The sequence below is a fragment of the Sciurus vulgaris genome (genome assembly GCF_902686455.1).
Source record: "Sciurus vulgaris genome assembly, chromosome: 1".
Taxonomy (NCBI): Eukaryota; Metazoa; Chordata; class Mammalia; order Rodentia; family Sciuridae; genus Sciurus; species Sciurus vulgaris.
The window spans coordinates 138783594-138806692 of NC_136461.1; the positions used below are offsets into that span (position 1 = coordinate 138783594).

Consider the following 23099-nt stretch of genomic DNA (forward strand, 5'->3'; position numbering starts at 1 on the left):
AATAAGGGGAAATTACTAAGGCTTCATGGTGTGGCCTGAACTGAACCACCAGCTGGTGCCACAACATCTACGTGGACTGTTAGTACCAATAATGAGGAACACCTAGTGTTTTAGGACTGCTAAAACAATGAGTTAAAGTCTGTTCAATGGGCAACTAAAAGACAAAAATCTTCTTATAATGACCAAGCTGTAATTATGTTCAAGGTAGTGATGACTTCATGGAGCCTGCACACATCAATGGAAAGGAAACTCAAAGACTGAATAGTTGCAACTTCATGACAGATTTCTTCAAAGTCAGGTACTACAAATCTTTTCTCAACAAGATGAATGAGTACATTCATCAAGGGAGGGTTTACACTTTGCACTTCTCAAGGTTGCAAGTCATCCAAATCAAGTCTGTTCAATGCTTTTGTACATATTTTGTTAGTTTGGAATAGAAAAATATGATAGTCAGGAGGGATTGTTGAACCTGATTCCAGTCATTCTCTCACATATTCATTCATGTGCTCACTTATTCCAACCATTATGAATCTGCAAGACATTATATATGAGGAGGCAAGAAAGAAACCACTGAGATGTTATATTCCCAATATCAAAAACCAATCAGGGACTAAGTAACAATAACACAAATGAAAATCCTAAAATCAACAAGAAAAATCCCAGTTCAACAGTTTCAGAAAAAAATGAGCAAAAATTATAAATAAGCAGCTCAGAGTCAGGGATTCCAGAAGGGCTTACAAATTGAGATTCTCAGCTTTTCTAGAATTCAGAGAATATTTGTACTAGCATTGTATTAAATCAATGAAATATCACTAAGACATTAAAACAGTTATATGAAGACATATTATTGAAGACGGGGAGAAACTTAAAGCGCTTATTCTTGAAAAACTGTTTCTGCTTTAGATAGGAATAATGAGTCTGTGGCTTTTATTTGCATAGGGGTGTTCTCCAACTGCTTCAAGTCAGTGGAAAACTGTGGCATTCCCTACTGAAGGGAGCAGATGACAGAATTCAGAGCAGCAGGATAGGTAGAAGTTTAAAGAGAAATTTTGAAAGTGAGAGAAACGCAGAAGAGCTAAGACACTAATCTGATAGTAAATTCTGCCCAAACCCTGGCTTAATGGTCACTTTTTACCTCTCTGGGCAAACCCAGGGAGCCTGGAGAAAAAGCAGATAGATACTTGAGAGGGATGGATTAGCTATATGAGACTGCAAAATAAATCACTACCAAACTTAGCAACTGGAAGCACCCTTAAACATTACATTTATTATCTTATACAAGTTTCTTGCTACATGAAGCTGGCTGCTCATATACAACCTGACGGCTTGTTTACCCCAGAGCAAATGATTCAAAGAATAGCAAGGTAAAGATGGCAACCTCTTTTCTCACCTATCCTAGGTAGCCACACTCTATCATTTCTAAAATATTCTGTTGGTCACACAAGTCAGCCACATCCAGTAGAGAGAGAACTGCCCAGAGGCATGAATACCAAAAGGGGAGAATAATGGTATGAGGGGTAGCTGAGAATCAACTTCGGACAGAACTACTTTTGCTGAAATTTACAGGTTTGTTATGTCTTATGTGAGTCAATTTTCAGCAGCAAAACATAGAAGTCTCACTGCCTTAGGGTTCCAGAAGGAAGAACATGGGGCACAAAGCAAATGGAAATTTAGATGGTGAATTGGAAAACAAAACACCTGACAGAGATAGTAGCTGCATTACACTGCAGAGGAGTCAGATTTTTCAGCTTGAGTTCAGACATGTTATTTGCTTACTATAACCAACAGTTACCAGAAAAAAAAAAATCTAGAGTTGCTATAACATATTACGTACACATCTAGTTTTCAAGCAAATCTAGTTTTTAAACAAAACTACTAGGCATGCAAAGAAACAGGAATCTCCTGATTCACAATCAGAAAAAAAAAAAGTAGTCAATAGAAACTGCCTCAGAGTATACCTAGATATTGACACTTAGGTCAACTTTATCAAAAGTAATACTTCAAATCAGTGATTATAAATAAATACAAAGAATTCAAGAAAAACATGGTGTTAATGAGTGAACAGGCATGAAATCTCAATAGTGAAAAAGAAACACTTAAAAAAAAAAAGTAACTGAAAATCTAGAGCCAAAAAGAATGGTAGCTGAAATGAAAATGTTACTAGATGGGCCCTAAATCAGATTTGAAATAGAAGAACTGGTGAACTTGAAGATACAGGAATAAAAATTATGTAATCCAGCAGGGGAAAAGAAAAGAACAACAACAACAACAACAACAAAAAGCAAAACAAAACAAGATTCAGAGACCAGTGGGACGTTATCAAGCAGTTTAACATACATGTAGTTGGAGTCCCAGAATAGGCAAGTCAGAAAAAAGAAAAATCACTTTCAGAAACTGTGGCTGGAAAATGCTAACAAAAGATTTAGTGAGGTTGAACATTTTTTTCATATATCTGTTGATTGCTTGTAGATCTTCTTCTGTGAAGTGTCTGCTCATTTCCTTAGCCCATTTGTTGATTGTGTTATTTGTATTCTTGGTGTAAAGTTTTTTGAGTTCTTTATAGATTCTGGAGATTAGTGCTGTATCTGAAGTATGTGTGGCAAACATTTTCTCCCACTGTGTAGGCTCTCTCTTCACATTGCTGAGAAAAAAGCTTTTTAGTTTGAATCTATCCCAATGATTGATTCCTGCTTTTATTTCTTGTGCTTTGGAAGTCATGTTAAGGAAGTCTGATCCTAAGCCAAGATGATGAAGATTTGGACCTACTTTTTCTTCTACAAGGTGCAGGGTCTCTGCTCTGATTCGAAGGTCCTTGATCCATTTTGAGTTGAGTTTTGTGCAGGGGGAGAGATAGGGGTTTAGTTTCATTAGGCTGCATATGGATTTCCAGGTTTCCTAGCACCATTTGTTGAACAGGCTATCTTTTCTCCATTGTATGTTTTTCACACCTTTGTCTAGTATGAGAAAACTGGAACCAACCTAGATGCCCTTCAATTGATGAATGGATGAAGAAACTGTGGTATATATACACAATGGAATATTACCATAAAGAAGAATAAAATTATGGCATTTGCAGGCAAATGGACGAAGTTGGAGAATATCTTGCTAAGTGAGATAAGCCAATCCCCAAAAACCAAAGGCTGAATGATCTCTCTGATTAAGTGGATGATGATACATAATGGAGGGTGGGAGGGAGGCAAGGATGGAGGAAGAATGTTGTTATATATTTAGGTGAGATAAACATTTAAATCAGAAGATTTGGGATAAAATGGAGTACTCTGTATAATATTTCTAGCTGTATTTATATTGATGTCTATGCCATCTACATCTACTTCTCTGCAAACACCCACACACATTCTACTGGTTTTGTTTCTCTGGGGAATGCTGACAACTGTGATTAATACCAAAGGAGAGGGTCAGTCATGGTTCAGATCCTCAAGAAGCTTTTCACCTAGAAATTAAGGGGAAAACTCAAAATTCATTCTAAAAATTTGGAAGTACAGAGTATCTTGGGGACACAAAGGAGAAGCATATCTCCTGGTTGGGTAGAAGATGGCAGTGTAGTCAGGAAAGGTTTCCTGGAAGAGGTAACTTCTATGTTTGGTTCTAAGGATTAGGAATTTGCCAGATGAAAGGGAAGGAGAGAGAAAGAACATTTTGAACAGAGGAAAACCACAAGCAGGAGCAATAGCCTAAGATGCTCTGTGCTGTGCCAAGGAGTTTAATTTTTATCCTTAGGGCAATGAAGAACAGCTTTGTTCAAATGTGTTGTGTACAGTTTTAAGGATCACAAGAAAAGCTTCTCAGGAGATATATTTTTTCAAAAAATAGGGACACATCAGAATGAGTTTTGATTATTACTCATGTTGGTTCTATCTTTATTTTTCTTATGATACAGAAAACTAAGAACTATCCATATAAGGTCCTAGTTGCACCATGCTGATTGACTGGCTATATTATAGCCAGCTCAGCCTTTTCTTTAAGTGGCATTGCAAATGTGAGTCGGCTCCTATCAATGTGACTTGTTTTCTAGTGCCATCTGGTGTTCCACTGGGGCACTATTCTTTTTAAAAGAATGCACATACTAACCAAGAAAGCTATAAACGCCTTTCAAAAGACATTCACCATTTGTACTGCTTAAGCATATCCTTAGTTGTAATGAACACTATAATGGGATATTAAATATTACTCTAAATCCAAAGAAAATTACAGGAAAATTTCAAGATACAAATGTATTTTATCTAAGCGCGCACACACACACACACACACACACACACACACACAATTTCCACTCACTACCTCTACCTTACATCCTAATCCTAATCAATATCATTCCTCCTCTGGACTACTGACATGGTCTCCTAGTGAGTCTCCCAGCTTCCAATCTTGCGTCCTTACAGCCAGAACAAGCCTTTGAAAACAGAAGGCAGATCCTATTAATCTGTTCAGAATCTCCTAGTGGTTTCCCATCATACTGGAGATAATACAAAATTCTTCACTATGGCTTCTAAAGTCCTTTGTGATTTGGACCCTCAATTTCTCTGATATCAGCCATTCCTACATCTCCCCTCACACATTCTACACCAGCAATCACCTGCTTGCTAACCCTCAAACATGTTAAGCACACATTCTCAGGGACTATGAATACCCTCTTCAACCCCTGGATTATCTTCTGCCATATGGGAGAAGAGAGCTCACTCCCTGGATTCTTCAAATCTCTGACTAATGTCAACAGAGGACCACACATACAGTGACACTGCTTGCCTACTGCTTGTTTTGTATTCCTTTTCACACCTACCACTACCTGCTATAATCTAATTTTAAAAACTGCTTATCTACAACACTAATCACACCAAAATATAAGTTCGGATTGAGCATCCCTATTCTAAAAATCCAAAACCCAAAATATTTAAAAACCCATAACTTTTTGAGTACTGACATGATGCCACAAGTGGAAAATTCCACTTCATGAAAATTTTTGTTTCAAACATAAAAGTATTAACGATCCTGTATAAAACTGCTTCATGCTATGTGTAAAAGGTATGTATGAAACATTCATGAATTTCATATTTACATCTGGGTTCCATCCCCAAGATATCTTATCAGATATATGCAAATGTTAAAAAATATGAAAAATTCAAAATCCACAATACTTGTAATTCCAAGCATTTTAGATCGGGGATTCTTAACCTGTACCATGAGAACTGGGACTTTGTTGTATTAGTCTTACAGACCCAGTGCCTAAAACAGTTTTTGGCACAAGATAAGTACTAAATATGTATTGAAAAATGTATGAATAAAAACAAACGCTGGAATTTGACATCTAATAAAGCATCTTTGAATTGCATTACTTTGTAGTTTGCATCCACATTTTGTGGTTGTGGAAAATGGAATACATGGGGAAAGATGACATCCAGTGGGGAGAAACTGATATAGCAATTGTATTTAAAGCAGATATAAATAGTTTGATTCAATTTCAGAATCAGGCATTCCCAAAAGAAGACCTATTTTGGAATAAGCCCTATTTCAATCTTTTGACTCTACCAAAGTAAACTAAATCCAATTCCCTAAAAGAAGAAAGTAATCATATATAATTATTAATTCTAAGAAACTGGGTCTTCTCACTCTCATTAGTAGTTCCTCATCAATATTCTTGAGGGGACACAATACAGGTAGAAAATAACTCAACCTGATAATTCATTTTATCCTGAGAAAAAGTTATAATTGTCCTTTAAAAAAAAAACTCAATTTCTGTTATTATGAAACTCAAGTCTCACTGAGTACTGAAGCATGGTATTTATTTTTTTCGACCAAGTGCCCAAATGGAAAATCTCCCTTCCCCCACTTCCTTCCAGTTGAGAGCAACATATGAATCTCTTTGACTAAAATAATATATGGGACTACCAAAACTGACAGTTTGCTCAAGCAGAATTTTTAATGAATGGGTGGTAGCACTGATTCATTATTTCTCTTAATTCTGACTATACTTGCACATTTCACTCTTCATAGAATACTTCAGTTACAAACATTTTTGGTTGCTACTGACCTAAGTGGACAATTTTAACGGATAGTAGTATAAAGTCATCAGGCAAAGCTGTGCACTGTAATCCCTGCAGGTCCAGAGACCCCAGCTCCCAACTCCCCTGGAAAATACCCTTTAGGATCAGAGCCCTGGAGGCCTGACCTGAGCACAGGGTATGAAAGGCAGTGTGAGGGTCCTTTTGTATTTGCAATAAACCCAATAAACAGGATCCCACCTCTCCTGTTCCTACTTTTGTATGAATGCATTTGGTGGACCTCCTAGAAGCTAACCAGTCAATGTGTTAATGAGGGTTGGGACAGAGATGTGGCTGGGCTGGGTGTAGCATCCCATACATGGAGAAAAATGTCTTCTTTCCCTGCCATGGTCTGTTAACTGCATATCATGAATTCTCGGCTTTCTTAGGATGCTCCAGCTTGTTAGGCCCTTCTTTTACTCCTCAGAACTTTTGCAGACTCTTGTCTGCTACAGTGCTCCAGACTAGTAGCACTAGTCTTTGCATAGCTGCCTGGATGGTATTGCCAAGCTGCTCGGAGACCTTCCCTTGAATAAGTTCCCTTCAGCACACTCTCTTGCTGTATTTCCTCAAAACAGTAATCACAGCTTCAGTTCGAGGTGCACAGCTGACCTTCCTATTGGGAGCTCCCTGAAAGAAGGATGCTTGGTCCCAACTGTACCCTACTGACTAGAACCATGCCAGATATTTAAAAGGGCAAAGTAATTGGTCATTTTTTCTTGATTTTGGGTGCATAGATTTTTAAAATGTATATATATTCTGATGACCTAATGAGCTTTTTAGCATCAAATGGTAGCCATGTTCCTAACATATGGTGGTTGAGCATATCTCAGTAATAAAAAGAATAAGATACTGCATGCCTGAGACTACCAATTGCAACTTCCTCCAATATTCAATATTCCTTTCTCCCTCAGAAGTAAAACACTGAAATTTAACTTTAACAAAATTCTGTCAGTTAAATGTCCTTCTAAGAAGTCTACCTCCTCCAATCCCCCTTCCTGTTATCTGGATGAAGCTATAATAGCTGGTGCAAGAATAGTCCTTTTGGAACATGAGGTTATGAACTAAGGATGACAGAATGGTAAGACAGGAACTATACCCCTCATGATCTAGTTCCAGATTATGAACGTGGGTAAGAAATGTACTCCTACCTTTTTAAGTTACTGAAATGTGAGCTGTTTAGATCATATGTAATTGAATATAACTGTAAGATTACTCTGGAATCTCGGCTCATGAAGAGAGAGACTTCTGTGAACTTGATGTTGGAGTGTGGCCTTAGTCTATAACATCAGTGGCCTTGGAGCCATGGAAGGAATGTTCCATGGTACCCGGCAGATTGAGTGATATAGAGCATATGAGCAATTGCAATTGCTTCATAAAGCTAGACTTTTTCATGGGCTGGGGATATAGCTCAGTTGGTAGAGTGCTTGCCCAGTATCGCAAAAAAAAAAAAAAAAAAAAGCAAAACTAGACTGATTCAATTTAAAAAACTGCTCTTTATGTGTCCTATTTTTGGGATTGAAAATACCTTTGCTTTTACAATTATGATAGATGTGGAGTTTCAAAAAGTACCATCTTAGCTAATTTACAAAATTGGCGCAGCTTTGTTAAATGTACAAATCTATCAATTCAATTACTAACTAAAGTAGCCTGAAGATCAGGTATTTGGGTAATAATCAGGTATTTGGACAACTCTCATATTAGCAGATTGCATTTATTATTTAAAAATAATGTTTTCTTCTTATCTTTCTGCTATGACATATCCCAAGGCATAAGAATCATTATCCTCATCCCTAGATGAAGAAAGCAAAGGTTAAAGAGTTTTAAAATAAATATTTTCTTCTCCTTGTTAGTTCAGTGCTCCAAACAGCATAAGTGCAAGGATTCCCTGTGTTCCCTGTGGTTGGCCACATTAAGTCACAGGAGACCTTGTAATTGCTCTGGTTTCTTTAGGTGAGTGCCTTCTGGGTTCTGGCTCTTACTCCTACACTTTGAGTTATGTAAAGTCTTTAATGTCTTTTACTATTAATACTTATTAATTTAAAAACAATAGAAGTTCATTCAATATATATTTGTTGAGTGCCTACTGTGTGCAAGCTTTTGCTAGGTCCAGGAGATGCAGCAGTGAGCAAAACAAGCACAGATGTTCTTCCTGGTATCTTCATTCCAGAGGAAGATTCAGATAATACCAAAAAATTAAACTACCCATTCGATCACATGGTAAAAGTGTTACGGAGAAAATAAAAGTAAGGATGTGGAATACGAGGGGGTTAAAATCTTAAATAAAATCAGGGTCAGGGGGTTCACAGCTGAGAAGAGACTGTAGGAACAAGCCATGTAGACATCTTGGGGAAGAACATCCAGCCTGGAGAGGGCAGCCAGTGCAAAGGTCTTGCTCCTATATGTGCCTGGCATGGAAGACAGTGTAAGTGTGCTGGAGGGACCAAAGCATTGACAGTCACAGATAGGAGGCTAGAGAGGAAACCAGCAGAAGGAAAAGCAGAGACAGATTGTATGAGGCCTTCTAAACCATCACAGAGGGCTCTGTTTTCACTATGAGGAAGATAAGAATATGCTGGAAGGATCTTGGCAACACAATAAGAGTAGGTTTAAAAGGATCAATGTGGCTACATATTGAAAAAGAAGATAGAGGCACAAAGGTGGAAGTGGGAAGACCAGTTAGGAAACTTCTAGAATAACTCAGGCAGCAAATGGTCATGGCTTGGACCTGGTAATAGCAGGTGAAGGTGGCGGGAAGGAGTTGGATTCTCAATGTACCCAAAAGAAGGTGGTTGACATGTGCTGATGGATGATGGAGAGGCATGAAAGAGAAGGGTCACAGGAACTATGTGTTTTAAGAGAGAAAGATCCAGAGTTCTGTTTCACACCAGAGTTTGAAGTCATTATTAGGTCTACAGTTGAGGTCATCAGAGAGATACCAGGTAGATGGCTGGACCTACAGTCTGGAGTCAGGGGAAGAGCCCCAGGCTGTGGGTATATGCAGTCATCATTGGCATAAAGAATAATTAAAACCAAGGATTAGATGAGATAATGAGGGAGTGCATGTAGATAGAGAATCACCCTGAGGACTGAGTCCTGGGTCCTCCAGTGTTTAAAGGTCAGGGAGATGAGGAACATTCATCCAGAGAGCCTAGGAAGAAGCCAGCAGGAGAGAGTAGAAGAAAACCACGAGAATGTGGCATCTGGCAAGACAAGAAAAGGAAGTGTTTGCAGAAGAGGAAGTGATCAACTCCAACAAGGGTTGTTGATACAGTCCTTTCAGCTTTATGATTTTTCTCCTTAGCATTGGTCCTATCAAATATAGTTTGGTCATAAATATATTTAAAGATGGGAGGAAAGGCAGGACAGAGCATGTGTGAGTATAATGATGGAGCAATCCCAGTCACCTAAAAGACAATCAACAGTTTCCAATATTGAGGAGAAAACTACAGAATTATTAGGATATTTAAAGAAAAACACAGGGAATTATTAGAGAGCACTAAAAGAAGGTTGATGAGTGAGACTCAGCAACAGGAAGTGGTAGCCTAAGGACTATTGCTTTATATTTAATACTTAACCTGTAAAACTACTTCCTTGTATTACTTTGAAATAAACTGAAAAACAACTAGTCAGAAAAAAACTGCACAAACTTGATAACTCATCTTCAATCTGTGAGCTAGGATATCACAGTCAGAAGTCAACAGTTTTATAGTTTACCAAGTATTTGTACAGTACATATGTTCTACAATTTCAAACACAGATGCTGCTCTCATCACTCTAAATTAGAGGTATTCCTGAAATCATAATCATACTTAATTATGAAAGATTTTGTCATTCAGCTGATGCTAAAAGTGTAACAACTATTCTGTGACCAGCCGTATAATTCTTTTAATGTTAATTTTAGTTCTTCACTCTGAATAAGTTCAGGATTCTCTGTGAAAGTCAAACTCAAAGTTATTGAGTTATAAATTTTATTAGGATGCCTTTGTAATAAACATTTGGAAGGCAGAGGTAATTCTTTTAACATGGCTATACCTTTTGTGTGTCTTTCTTTTCAACAATTCAGTCCCTTGAAAAGAGATACTATGTTCTAGTAATCTTTGGATTCCCCCATACCTAGCACAGTTGTGAACATATTAACAATAAATAATACTTAATATTTCCTAAGTGCTTTCCCTATGCCTGGAATTGCTTTAGGAACTTTGCAAATATTTTCATTTATTTGTGGAAACAGCTTCTGGAAGAGGAAGTTGAGGGATAAAATTTTTAAGTAATTTTTTCAAAGACATATAAAAATGGCAAAACTAGGAGTAGACCCCAGGCAATCTCTCTCTGAGTGTTAGATCCTAATGTTTATGTACAATATTAATAAATGTTTATTGATAAAATCATTGAAATAATGAAATTAGTGGCATACTCTTTTAACTAGAGATATGAGATAAAATCATCATTATTCTTCAATGGTATGACTTTTTCAAACAGTATGACTGTTTGACAATCTCACCTTTTTGTTTTTGTTCTTGATCATCTGTTTTTCTATTTGTTTCTGAAAATTAAAGACAAAACAAAGTAATTACTGTGCAAGTCACCATTCAATATCTCAAAATACATAATATTTTAATGAATTTCAATGAACATAATTTAAGCAAAATATTTCTGGGCATATGATTCAATTTTCCTAAACCCTGAATTCTTTGCACATGCAATCAATTCATTACAAAATATCAAGATCTGGGATCATTTGAATTGCTTTAAAAAGTCACTGAACCATGGCTAGGAATCAGGTTCTAATCTAAGTGCTCCTCATCTATGAGAGTTAACATGAGTCATTTTCACCAATTCTAAGTGTTTGTATAGATACAAAGGCAAACTGGGATGGAGACAAACCATCTGCAGAGTTTCTTCAATATTTTAATTGACTCCTAAAATGATAAGGCTGCTTTTATAATGACACCATATGCTTTAAAAGAATGTAGCATGTCCCACTACCTGGAATATTAATCTCCCTGTGCTAAGAACTTCACACATATTCAGATGATCCAGTGGTGATGCGGGGGTGCCCGCACTGAAGCTTGGGTGTATACCTTTAGCTCCCTTGCTGAGAAGCCCTAGATGAACAGAACAGCACATCTCTGGCAGCTAAATATGAAGTTAATCACAGTTAGTGTCTCTCTCATAAACAAGGCTACTGCATGCAGAGAAACCTACCAGGACTAGTCAAAGAATGCCCACCCTTCTCATGGAAAACATCAGCAAATGAACTGACTATGTGACTATAACATTATTTCTTTTAGTTTATTTCTATAAGTTTAAGTTTAACCTGTTATAGATGCAGAATGAAAATTAACTAGATCCTTTCTTTGTAAGTAGATCGATTATGGTTCCAGTTGACACTTAACCTTACCTTTGGATTCTTCTATGTACATGCACACATGCATATATATGGGGATGAGGCAGAACTTGGAAGATTGACAAAAATTATAGACTCTGTCCTCTCCTCATAGTAGATGAGAGAATGACAAAAATCATAGACTCTGCCCTCTCCCCAGAGTAGATGAAAGAGAGTGTGGTACGACCCAGGATGATGTCAGAGTACACTGCTTGACATGGATCACTCAATTGTCAGTACTGAGTTTCTCACATTCATTCCAATAAGACATTTCAATTCCAGGTGGTGAAAAACAAATCTAATGCAGGCTTTGATGCAGGTAAGGGTTTTTTTGTTTTTTTTTTGTTTTTTATAGGTCCAGTGTTGTATTTCCTTTGAGATCTGAGATGAAAGGAAGAAAGGGAACTAACTTTGAACTCTAGGAGCCAGGTTTAGGGCTAAGCACATCATGACTTGTACATCCCTGTCTCCTGCAGGGGATGAATCTTCATGCAAAGGAAGAAATTGAGCCTGAGAAATTAAATTCTGAAGCTATGAAGGCCAGTGGTTTAAATGACACCTAAGCATCATGTTCTTCCTACGCTGTCATTCTATGCCTTTCATGAAAAAGAAATGGAGGGAACAAAAAATGTAAGTCTTAACTTTTGTAAAAAGTTGATTACACATACTTCTTGGGCAGTATGGCAAGAAGTATGCAGGATATTTCTTTTTAAAGGGGGGAGACTTATAGATCTCTGTTGACTATTCTAGAACATCTGGTCTTATTAACTATTAACTTCCTGACTACAACGCTAGACAGCTAAAGTAGACCTTACAATACTTAGTACATATTAACTGAGCACCTAGTATCTGCCAGGTCCTTTTGTAGGCATCAGGGATACAGCAAGGAGCATCATAAATCTTGGTCCTATAGGAGCTTTCCTTCTAGTGGGATCAGCCCGTAACCTTTGACTTCCTTCAGGAGTCACGCTTGACTAATGTGATTTGAAAAATTAAGCACACAATGTAAGTTTCTAACCTGACTAGATAGAACAGGTGGGTGCTGGTCATAAAAGGGAGTATAGGGGTCTCACAGATCTTCCCACCCTTGGGAAGAAAAGTAAGGAAAGAGGAGTGGTGTGAACTGGTCACATTCAAAACAGAGTGGAAGGTGCTGATCCTGTATGGGAGGGTCCTGGCCAGGTCACCCCATGTCCTTTGGACCCACATCCCTCCAGTAACTTGGAGGACAGTATGGTGGATTATACTCACAGAAACAAGGGCCACCATCTTTCTTTCTCCTCCAACCCAATAGGGAGCAAGCCAAAGAAGGCCTAGCTCAGACCCTTCCAGGCCCTGGCAGGAAAGGTCTCTCTTACTCTCACTGTGTCTCCTTCCATCCCTTCCCCGACATCAACAAGTTGAGTTCTGAGACGCCTGCTTGGATATGGAGGATATACAAAGTAGACATTTGGAAAACTGTTTTTTAATGTTTAACTTTAGCTTAAGTGAAGAAGTTTTCTGAGATTTACTGTACCTCACTAGGATACTGCACAACCAATAATCAATCTCTGTTATCTATGCTTTTTTGGGAGACTTCATATAGACCTCACTGTGCCAAAGGGGGGAAAAAAAAGTGACTTATTGAGCACTGCTGTGTACCAGGCACTGTTCTAAGCACTTAATACAGATTATCCCATTTATCCTTGCAATCATTGGGAGATAGTTATAATTTTACAGATAAAGAAACTGAGGCATAGAGAATCCAAAGAATCTTCCCAGGGTTACAGAACAAGAAAGACCAATTTGAGAGACCATAATGCATAACAATACTACTTTAATCACACATTGCATATCCCAGTAATGGGCAGTTCATTAAGTAAGAGAGACGGATACTCAGTCTTCCCCTGAAAATTTGTAACTCACATTTAGAGTTTAAATACTCATGTCCAAAAATTAAAAAAAAAAAGTTACACATTCTTTACCTGTATTAATATGACTTTTTACCCCTTTCATTATTATTTTATCAGAGCAAGGAAAACCTTACTAAAAAGAATGGAATATTGATCTTTTAAAAACTGTCATTCAACCATTGAGAATTGGCCACTTTTGTAGATCCGGATGTATTGTACACTAGCAAGTTGCAGCTACTGTGCTAATGTACCTACTAAGTAGTTCTTGTTGGACCTGAGAATGAGAGCTAATTTGCACCCAGGCCCATCTGCCTTTCCAAGTGCCTAATCACAGGCACTTGATCATTCCCCAATACCCAGGTCTAGGGCTCTGCTTCCTCCATGACCACCCATATTGTCCACTCTTCAATAGTCACACCTTTCTTGTCTCCTTCCTTATCTCTCTACTGCCATTTCCTGAGCTCAGGTCTCAGTACCATCATCTATTACTAGTCATTCCTAACTGGCCTCCTGCCTGCTTTGTGGCTTCCATTTGTTGCCTATGTGTTCACTCTAGAATACCTTAGTAACGCCAGAGGCCAGAGGGCATTTCCACTTTGCTCACTCCTGGTTTACTCATCTGCAAGCAGGGATAACCCAGCTGCTGAGAGAACTCAATTCCCTAGTACTCGTATGTGCATCCAGTCTACATACCCAGAAATCTTCAGTTCTTCTGGATATGTTAGGGGTGAAAACAACCCTTTCCAGAACCCCAGGAGCTTGTTTCTTACTTGTCTAGTTCTCTTTTCCTGTCTAGAAAATAAAGGCTGAAAATGGGAGCAATGAAGAATGTGAACCTGCTATATATTTTTCAGCCCCTCATTCATCCACTTACGATGAAGTTAATATCCTCACAGAAGAAAGTTGTGCGGGATAAGAAAGGTGTATATGTGGGAGAGGAGACTTCACCAGGGAATAATCAAAACTTAAGGTACAGGACACAAACCTACAAAGGATGGATGCAAGAACTATTTCATTTCAATTCTGTCCCTCTGCAAGGTAGCATAGTAGTACATGTTAAAACAAATAAGCATTACCTATTAGAAACAGGTTATGAAAAGAGAACAAAGGTATTTCCTTGTGATGTTAGTCACCAAAAATGTCATATTCTTCTAAAATACTAACTGATTTTGTTATGTAACAAAATTAAAGATAATATATTTAAAAATAATGACAATATAGAGAAGAATCCTTCTGCATTTTATTGCACTCAAATAACATTAAACAGAAGACGTTTACATTACTTTTTGAAATTCCATTGATGTTGCCCACCATGGCATATGTTTATAGACAAGCTCATTAATTCAGACATTTGGAATTAAAAATCATTTGAAATTGACCATAGCATAATAATTTCTAGAATACTACAGATGATTATATACAAAAGCCCAGCAGAAATTATTTTAGTCATTCATCAGTTAGTTATATGTCACTCCTAAGTTTCCCTAAAAAAATACAGCTTTATAAAAAGTAGTGTTCTATAATTCACAATATGAAGAGGTTAATTGTAAGTTGAGAATCAGCTCTATATTACCCATATCACAGCTTTAGAAAATTATTGCTTGGTTTACTCTTATTTCAGGTTTCACTACACCTCAGATCAGCATGCAGAACCTACTATATTGTAACTACAATCTATAATGATAAAAATATAGACTCTCTTTGATTTTACCCTAAAGGCAGAAAAAAGCCACCTTAAGACAATGTTAACATAATAAAGAGCAACCCCTTGACCCACAGATATCACTACTTCTTATGGCTTTTTTTTTTAATAATGGTTCTTTCAAAATGATGCTCCAGCTACCTCCTTTTCTAACAGAGCAATATTTTCATCACAGCAGGTATTTCTGAGCCAAAAATAAACCACATTAAAAATAGAAGAAAATCTTCAGTGTAGAAAGGAAAAGGCTCATCCCTTGTGAAAAAATAGCAGCAGGCACCAGGCTGGATGAGTACTTCTCATATATCCTAAATCAACCCAACAGGAGGAGAAGCATCATGAACTTGATCCAGTGAGAGCACGGGCAGTCTCTGGTGCTGTGAGGGCATTACTTAATCAGTCAAAGGCAGAAAACAGTCTTTAAGTTATGCACCGGTAATGTGTACAGATTTCTTAAAATGTAAATAAATACTGAATGGAACAGAGCTATTACATGATCCATCCAAGGTGCTAAATAGTGTTTTTGCACAAGATATTTTTGTAGGCCATTCTTTCTCCTGATGTCCTAATAAGGAATTTTAGTTCCCCCTTATTTCGAAAAATAAATTAATGATAATTTAAACCTTTCATCAAAATATTATATTATTCTCATATGCCAGCTAAAAGCTACAAAAATCTCAAAATTTGTGGTATAACCTGAATATCTGAAGCTAATGTAGAAATTTTTGATAAGAATATCAGTGCAAATATATACAACTTAAACCTTCACAGCAAATGATCACATCTGTTCACGTTTTTAAGAGTGCTAATACAATAGACACTCTTAAAGGTTTTTAAGTCATGTTTAACCCAGAGCTTACACAAGTCAGTCCAACATAGTTTAGCATTAGTTCCTAATAATGTATTAAAATCCTGGCAAGACAAATTGCTGCTATATCATCAACATAATTCTTAACTCTTGTCTGAAAAACATTTAAATGCAGGTATGGTTAAAGCAATGTCACGAAAAGAAAAAAAAAAAAAAGGGAAAAAATCCAATGGACCCACTAATGGTATCAAAAAAGGACATGCAGGAATGTAAATTACATATAACTTTTGTTTCTAAAAAAAAAAAAAAATACACTAAAATGCCAGTGGACTATAATTCATTCAAAACATCTTTAGTGTTCATTCCCAAAGATCTTGGTCTGCCCAGTATTTACTTCACAAGATCTATCACAGCCATCTTTTGGAGCGTATGGTTAGGCTGGTCCTCCTGTGGTAGTAGGGGCAGTCTTTTTGAAGCTTTAAGTATCTGCAAAAATAAGGGAAAATCTAAATTAAAGGACCAACCAGATACAGACTGGGACACTGCTTCATTTTCATTCTACTTTTTAAAAAATCACCAACAGAAGTAAATGATTTTTTTCTCTGTTTTTACGGACAACTTGTTAACAGAATAATTAACTAACTACTCCCAAAGACCCAGAGGAGTACTTGCAAAGCTGCTGAAGAAATTGGGGGTTTTGAGTGCTCCAGAATTACAACTGAATCTCAATTTTTTGAGAAACACAAGCATTAAATTTCTTTCTCCCATTGACATTGTCACTACATTGAAAAGAATCAGAAATCTAGAATGGGATTTAAAAAAAATACAGAAAGGAATTTTAAGTGTGATGTACAGTACTTTTAAAATATTAGTTTAATAATTTTGTTTTAATGTTTTTGGTAAAATAAGAAAAATGTACAGTATTTTTAAAGAAATAAAATTCACACCTATCTAACTTTTTACATTTTCATTCCAAATATTAGTATCTGATTTATTTTGTTACTACAGTGTTGGACTTAAATTACCATATTGAATTAGACAAGGAACTTGTATAGACAAAGGTACATTTTGATATAATTTGTAAAGCTGGATAACTACTATGGTTTAAATGCATCCTCCATAAATCCATCTGTAGGAACATTAATGCAAACTCATATATTAGGATCAGAGGATGTGATGAGGTTGGGGGCCCTCATGATTGAATCAGTGACTTTATAGCAAGAGAAGGAGAGACCCACGCTATCAAGTTTGCTCTTGCATGTTGCCTTCCACCATATGATACAACTAGAAGGATCTCACTAGATGTCAATCAAAAGCCAGTACCATGTTTTAGACTTCAGAGTGTCCAGGACTGTAAGGTAAATAAACTTTTATTCTTTATAAATTACTCAATGTCAGGTGTTTTAAAACAATTATGACATTTCCTTCTATCCCTCTTTCTCTGCATGTATAGACACCAATTTCTACATGAACGAGAACTGCTTGGTGCTAATGTGAAGCAACAAGAAATTATATGTACATCTTTGTATCTAACAGAAATGACTGTTTATATTCTCCAAAAGCATGTAGAATATTTATATTATCTTTCTTCACAGTAGTCAAACAGCAACAAGAGAATGATAAAACACTAGTATGTTTACAGAAAACAATAAAGAATTAGACTAAATTATATATGAAGGTGGCTGAAGCTCACACATGATATTGAGCAATAGAAAGCAGTAACAAAAATAATTGTGATTATGTACATGTTTGCATGTGTGTTTATGATTCTAGTTAATCTAGCAGATTTTTAAAAACATTCTAGATGCTGTAGATCTGCACAGTGGTCACCTTTGCAGAGGTATTACTAGACGGAAGGAGAGACAGACTTTTAGGGTGCCAGACGTTTTTTTTCTGATTGATCTGAGTAGTGGATACAGGGAATAACACATGTACAAATTCAACATTTAAGCACTTCCTAGTGTACAAATTATACCTCAACAGAAAAGATTTTAAAAATGAGTTTGACTCTACAATTTAAGTTCTCTAAGGATTTAACAATTAGCTAGATTTTGAGAGGAATGAACATTTTCAATATATCTGAGACAATGGGAAACTGCTCAAAGTATAATGGTGAGTATTCATAAAGAGGCAAATGCACTAAAAGTTCAGTTGCAATTTTACAACTTAAACATAAGCTCCTACACACTTGAAGACTCCATTCAGAAGTGGTTCATGGGCTGGGGATATAGCTCTGTTGGTAGAGTGCTTGCCTCACATGCACAAGGCCCTGAGTTCAATCTCCAGCACCACACACACACACACAAAAAGAAAAAAAAAAAAGTGGTTTACAAGGGTTTAAACCATATCTCCGAAACCTGTCTTCTCTGTTGCTGCCCTCTATTCCTCCTGCCTTCTGAATCTCTTCTTATTAAGGGTTCACCACTCACTTATAAGGACTCAAGCCAGAAATGCTGAAATCATCCTTGACTCTTCCCCTCTCCTATCAGATTATTTCTACCTCCAATATCCATGAAATTGATGCCTCTTTTCCACTCACTCTACCATAGTCTATCTCCCACCATTTCTGGCTTGGATTAACACAACTGCCCCTTACTTGTCTTTACCTGCTTGCTGGACTACTGACTTCAAAACTGGATTTGATCATGTGATCTCTCTGCTTGGAATTTTGCAGTGACTTCCTGTTACTTTTAGGTTCAGATCTAAACTTCCAAACATAAGTATAGAAGACCTCCCAAGTTGCCTACCTACTTTTCCACCCTGTCTTCTCACATTTCATGTGGCACACCATCTTGGTTGTCGATCAGTAAGCACTTCCTCCCCATCTGCTAACTTCTGAACCTTTTGGAGTGGTTCAAAACTCAGTTACAGCCAGCACAGTATTGCTCCTCTGAGGCTGGCTGAGTTATCCCTCTTTGCATGAGCTACCCTGCGCACTATTCTTTGAAGTCAGTGCCATCACATTATCTGGTCCATTCCACTGCATGCCACACACAAGGACTACATTGTTGAGCATAGCTCCACTGGCCAGTGCAGAGCCTGTAAGGCAGTTGCAATATATGCTTTTTGAATTAAAAAATGATTATAACAATATGCATGTAAAGCACTGGTTAAGCGTTACCTTGAATGAGCATAAAGTTTATCTCTGCCATTGCCTTAGATCTCTAGTGCTGCCAGCCTAAAGCTTATTAAGGGTGTTAATGATTGGTGTTCATAAATGCTGAGTAGGAGGTGTGAATGGATGTATTGCAGTGAGATCCTTTCCACTGCTAGAATATTCCATGGCAGGATGAATTGTGTCTCCATTTCCCAAGAATCAGGAGCAGCAGAATACCCAGAAACTATGATGCTCATGTGTCTCCATTAGAATAACATGATTACTCAAAACATTAAATTAACTTTGTTGTTCTTTTCTAGCATAGTGAGAAAAACAGTTAATGAACCACTTAGTCATATGGCCTTAAGTATTGACTGGTAGAAAATTTTACTCTAATGAACTTCATAAATGATTCATTCATAAATCATTAAATTTGTGCTATGTATTATGCTGTACTATGTATATTATGCTTCTCTAAATCCAAAACATTCATTGTTCCATAGTTACCTTATAAGCTGCCCAAAGGATTTCTTTGGCCATTCATATTGTATTAAGAAACATGCTGTATGACTTTAAGTAAATATGAGTTGGAGGAGAAAGGTAAAAACTTGCTAAAAAAATAAATATTCCAAAGGAATTTTGAAAATTTAGTTTTCAAAATGATTAATTTCTAATATCAGATTGATGAATTCTTAGGACTGAATTTCTACATTCTTGCCAAGAGTATACCTGCAAAACACTTATAAATTTTAAAATGTAAAGAAAAGATACAAAATTTTAAACCATTGGACAACTTATGCACAAATCTTCAATATTTCTAAGTTCTAAGTGGTGAATTAAAGAAGATTAAGGAAGAGATAATGAAAAATATGGTGCATTTCATTATATCACATCAAAATAGCTCTCAAAACTCTTAACAGCTCTTTGGTCTTCCCTTATTTTAAATCCTGTAGAAAACAATAGCAGAGTATGGATTCCAGAACAAGAACATAAGGATCAATCCCACTTCTACTGTATGTCTGTTCTGTGACCTTAGGAAGGTGACTTTTGCCTTGCCATGCCTCTGCAATGTCATGTGTAAAATGGACTTAAGAGCAGGTCTACCTCTTGGTGTACTGAAACTGCTAAAATGTATTTAATCCATAGAATATGCTTAGAGTTCACCTACATAATGCTCAAGAAATGCTAGCTGTCATTGTCTCCTACTTGTGACTCACTGCAATGCCCATGGGGTAAGTACAGTGATAAATATATTACTATGAACAACAGTAAGCAATAAGAAGGTTGTAAAAGCTAGTCTTGAAATGGTCAAGGAAGGCAAATTAATCATCAGTTAGGTCCTGAGGGTTAGGAAAAAATGAACTAATATCCTGCATTTTGCAGAAGTCCTCAATTGAGTTTTGTAGTAAATGAATTTTAAAGATCAAAAGGTAGTGAGGAATTAGGCCCTCACTGAATGTACCTGCAGTTCTTCAATCAGATATATAAGTACACACTACTGTAAAGACAACCAACTAACTGTACAAAAATATTGTGAACAGATTTATGAACATTGGTATTTTGCATAATGAATAATAAAAGCTATAATGTGAAGTAAAATAAACGATAAGACTCATGGGAAATAAGTAAGCCAGGTTGGGTGATTAGAAATAACTACTGCTAAGTCTTACATTCTCTTTTGGCAAGCTCAAATTATGTACTGAGTCAATCAAATTTTTATAATACCTCATTATCGTTCACAACTTATTGATCAGATCACCGAGAAATTAGCTTCTCTTGATCCACCTCACAGAGCAGGCTAATTAATTACAAAACAATAATAACCTCAGCCACCATTCACTAGGAGATTATTATGTGCCAGGAATTAAGATCATTAATCAAATCTTCATATTTATGTGCTTTGTGGTTGTTAAATATCTCATCTTAAAAAGCAACAACTTATTCCATCATCATAACCACAAGTATGTTCCATAACCATATTTATGTTCCAAAAATATCTTGAGGTCAATTTACAAAATACTGAAATAAAAACACAGAGTTGGGTTGAAGATGTGGATTAGCAGTAGAGCCCTTGCCTAGTATGTGCAAGGACCCATGTTCAATCCTCAGCATCACCAAAAAAATAAAAGCACAGTTATGATCAAAATATAATCTCTCATGCTTTCATGATAGTTAATCGATATTAAAAATGTGAACTATAACAAAAAAGATATTAATGTTGAATAAACTTCTTTTTTTCTAGGAATTCTTATAAAATAATTTTCTTTAAAGGAATAAAAGAGCAATCAAACTGACTCTATAACCTGCTTTGCTTCTTCCAGACAGAAACAGGGTGCCCTGTCAAGTGGTACTCAACAATAAACAGAAACCAAAAGAAGCAGGACAGGACTATCAGCTTTCCTTGCCCCGCCCATCTTTTCTAAATACAATACATTCATTGTTCCATAGTCACCTTGTAAGTTTCCCAAAGGATTTCTTTTTCCATTCATATTGTAATGCCATTAACTGTGGTCTCTTAATTAATAGATTCTTCATGTTATTATAAATATGCCTGTGCACAATATGCCAACTATCAAAACCTAAAATATCCATTCATAAAATAAGCAAGGACAAGCTTAAACCTAACTAAAAATATACTTTGGCTATTTTATTCTTGGGTTACTTTTTATCTTGAAATTCAGTATTCAATTAATTTTGGCAAATTTCTACCAATATCAACAATGGTAATGCACATCACCACTACAAAATTCTCATTAAGATTCATGTAAAAACTGAGTAAAAATTCAACTAGTAAATATGACTCACACACACAAAATAAAAAAATGAAAAGAAATATACTTAATGACAAGGTAGGCTATGGAAAATCTTCATCTAGTAGAACATTTTTTCCCACTGAGAAAATGGACTACCTGCCATTTTCTAACTACAGGTTTAGTTTATATCAGGCCTGAAACGCAGTCCAAAGCACAGGCCTTGGCCGAAGAGTTGTTCCCATTCTTTAAACTCAAGAGACAGATGCGGAATAAAAGGTATTGATGAGCCCTGGGCACCTGAGTTGCCACAGGGCATTGCAGATGCCTGCAAGAAAGGCAGGGAACAGGGCAGTTGATGTGCTATTCAATTTCCATCCTGAGAAACTTGATTTCATAGCCTCCATCAAATGGCCTGACAATGAAAAGGGGGAAAAAAAAACCCCTAAAATTCTACTATTATCATTACATGTAATGGCAGAATCATACTCTTTAAATTCTAGCACAACACTTACGTAGTAGACTGAATAGGATGTGTGTTTTCCACTATGTTGGTTCAGCTGATCAAAACACAGAATTTTTTTTTTTTTTAATTTATGTACCGTCAATCCTTCTTAGGATTTTTACCTTTCATAGGTTTATTTAATAAGGCTAGTGTTAATTAAATTTAACAAAAAAGGGAAAATACATCTAATGAAATGTCATACCTGGTGGTACTTCCTGCTGTTCTTCTGCAGGAGGAACACTTACTTCTAAAAATGAACAAGAAAGTCACAATCCATTACAATTGCTAATGATCAGAGTTTAGAATACAGACTGGTTGTACTGAAGTGATAGGGATTATTTTTACAGTCTTTAAAAAAATTCAAATGCAATTATAAAAAAATTGCTTTATTCTCTCTCTCGCACACATATACACACACACACACATACACACAAGTGAGTACAACATGGAGTATTGTGTATTTCTCAACTATTCTACACAAGACTTTACAACACTATCAGTCTGACCTCAAAAATTCTGTTGCCTGGTTTAGGAGATATGAACTAAAATTTAGGTTTTCACCACAGTTATGTCTCAGACATGATAAGAGAGCTGAGGAAAGACATTTAAAACATCTTGTTTCTTCTTTAGAGAATTTTTTTTTTTTTTAATAAAAAGCATTTTGGGGAGCATAGGTCACAGGGAATTAAACCTAGGGAATGCTAATCAACATAAGCTCTACCACTAAACTATATCCCAGCTCCATCTCTTGAAAATAACTCTAGTTTTAACAGTAATTAAATAGCATAGGACATTAAATTTAAATAGAATCTTAAAATCGAATAGTATCCTTAATAAGTTATTTTTGAAAAATAATCTTTAACATATTCTTTGTGTGTGTATTGGTGACTATACTCATGGCCT

General features: G+C 36.4%; 1 protein-coding gene across 5 annotated transcripts in view; it reads right to left on the reverse strand.

Annotated features, from left to right (window-relative positions):
* The window catches only part of ASPH (aspartate beta-hydroxylase), a 247931-nt gene that overhangs the window by 110239 nt on the left and 114593 nt on the right, over positions 1-23099 (reverse strand). For all 5 annotated transcript variants that reach the window (XM_079156072.1, XM_079156074.1, XM_079156073.1 and 2 more), the window contains 2 exons: positions 22399-22443; positions 10561-10602 (listed from right to left, as the gene is read on the reverse strand). In XM_079156072.1, coding sequence (XP_079012198.1) covers positions 10561-10602; positions 22399-22443 — 87 coding nt within the window. The remainder of the gene's footprint in view (positions 1-10560; positions 10603-22398; positions 22444-23099) is intronic.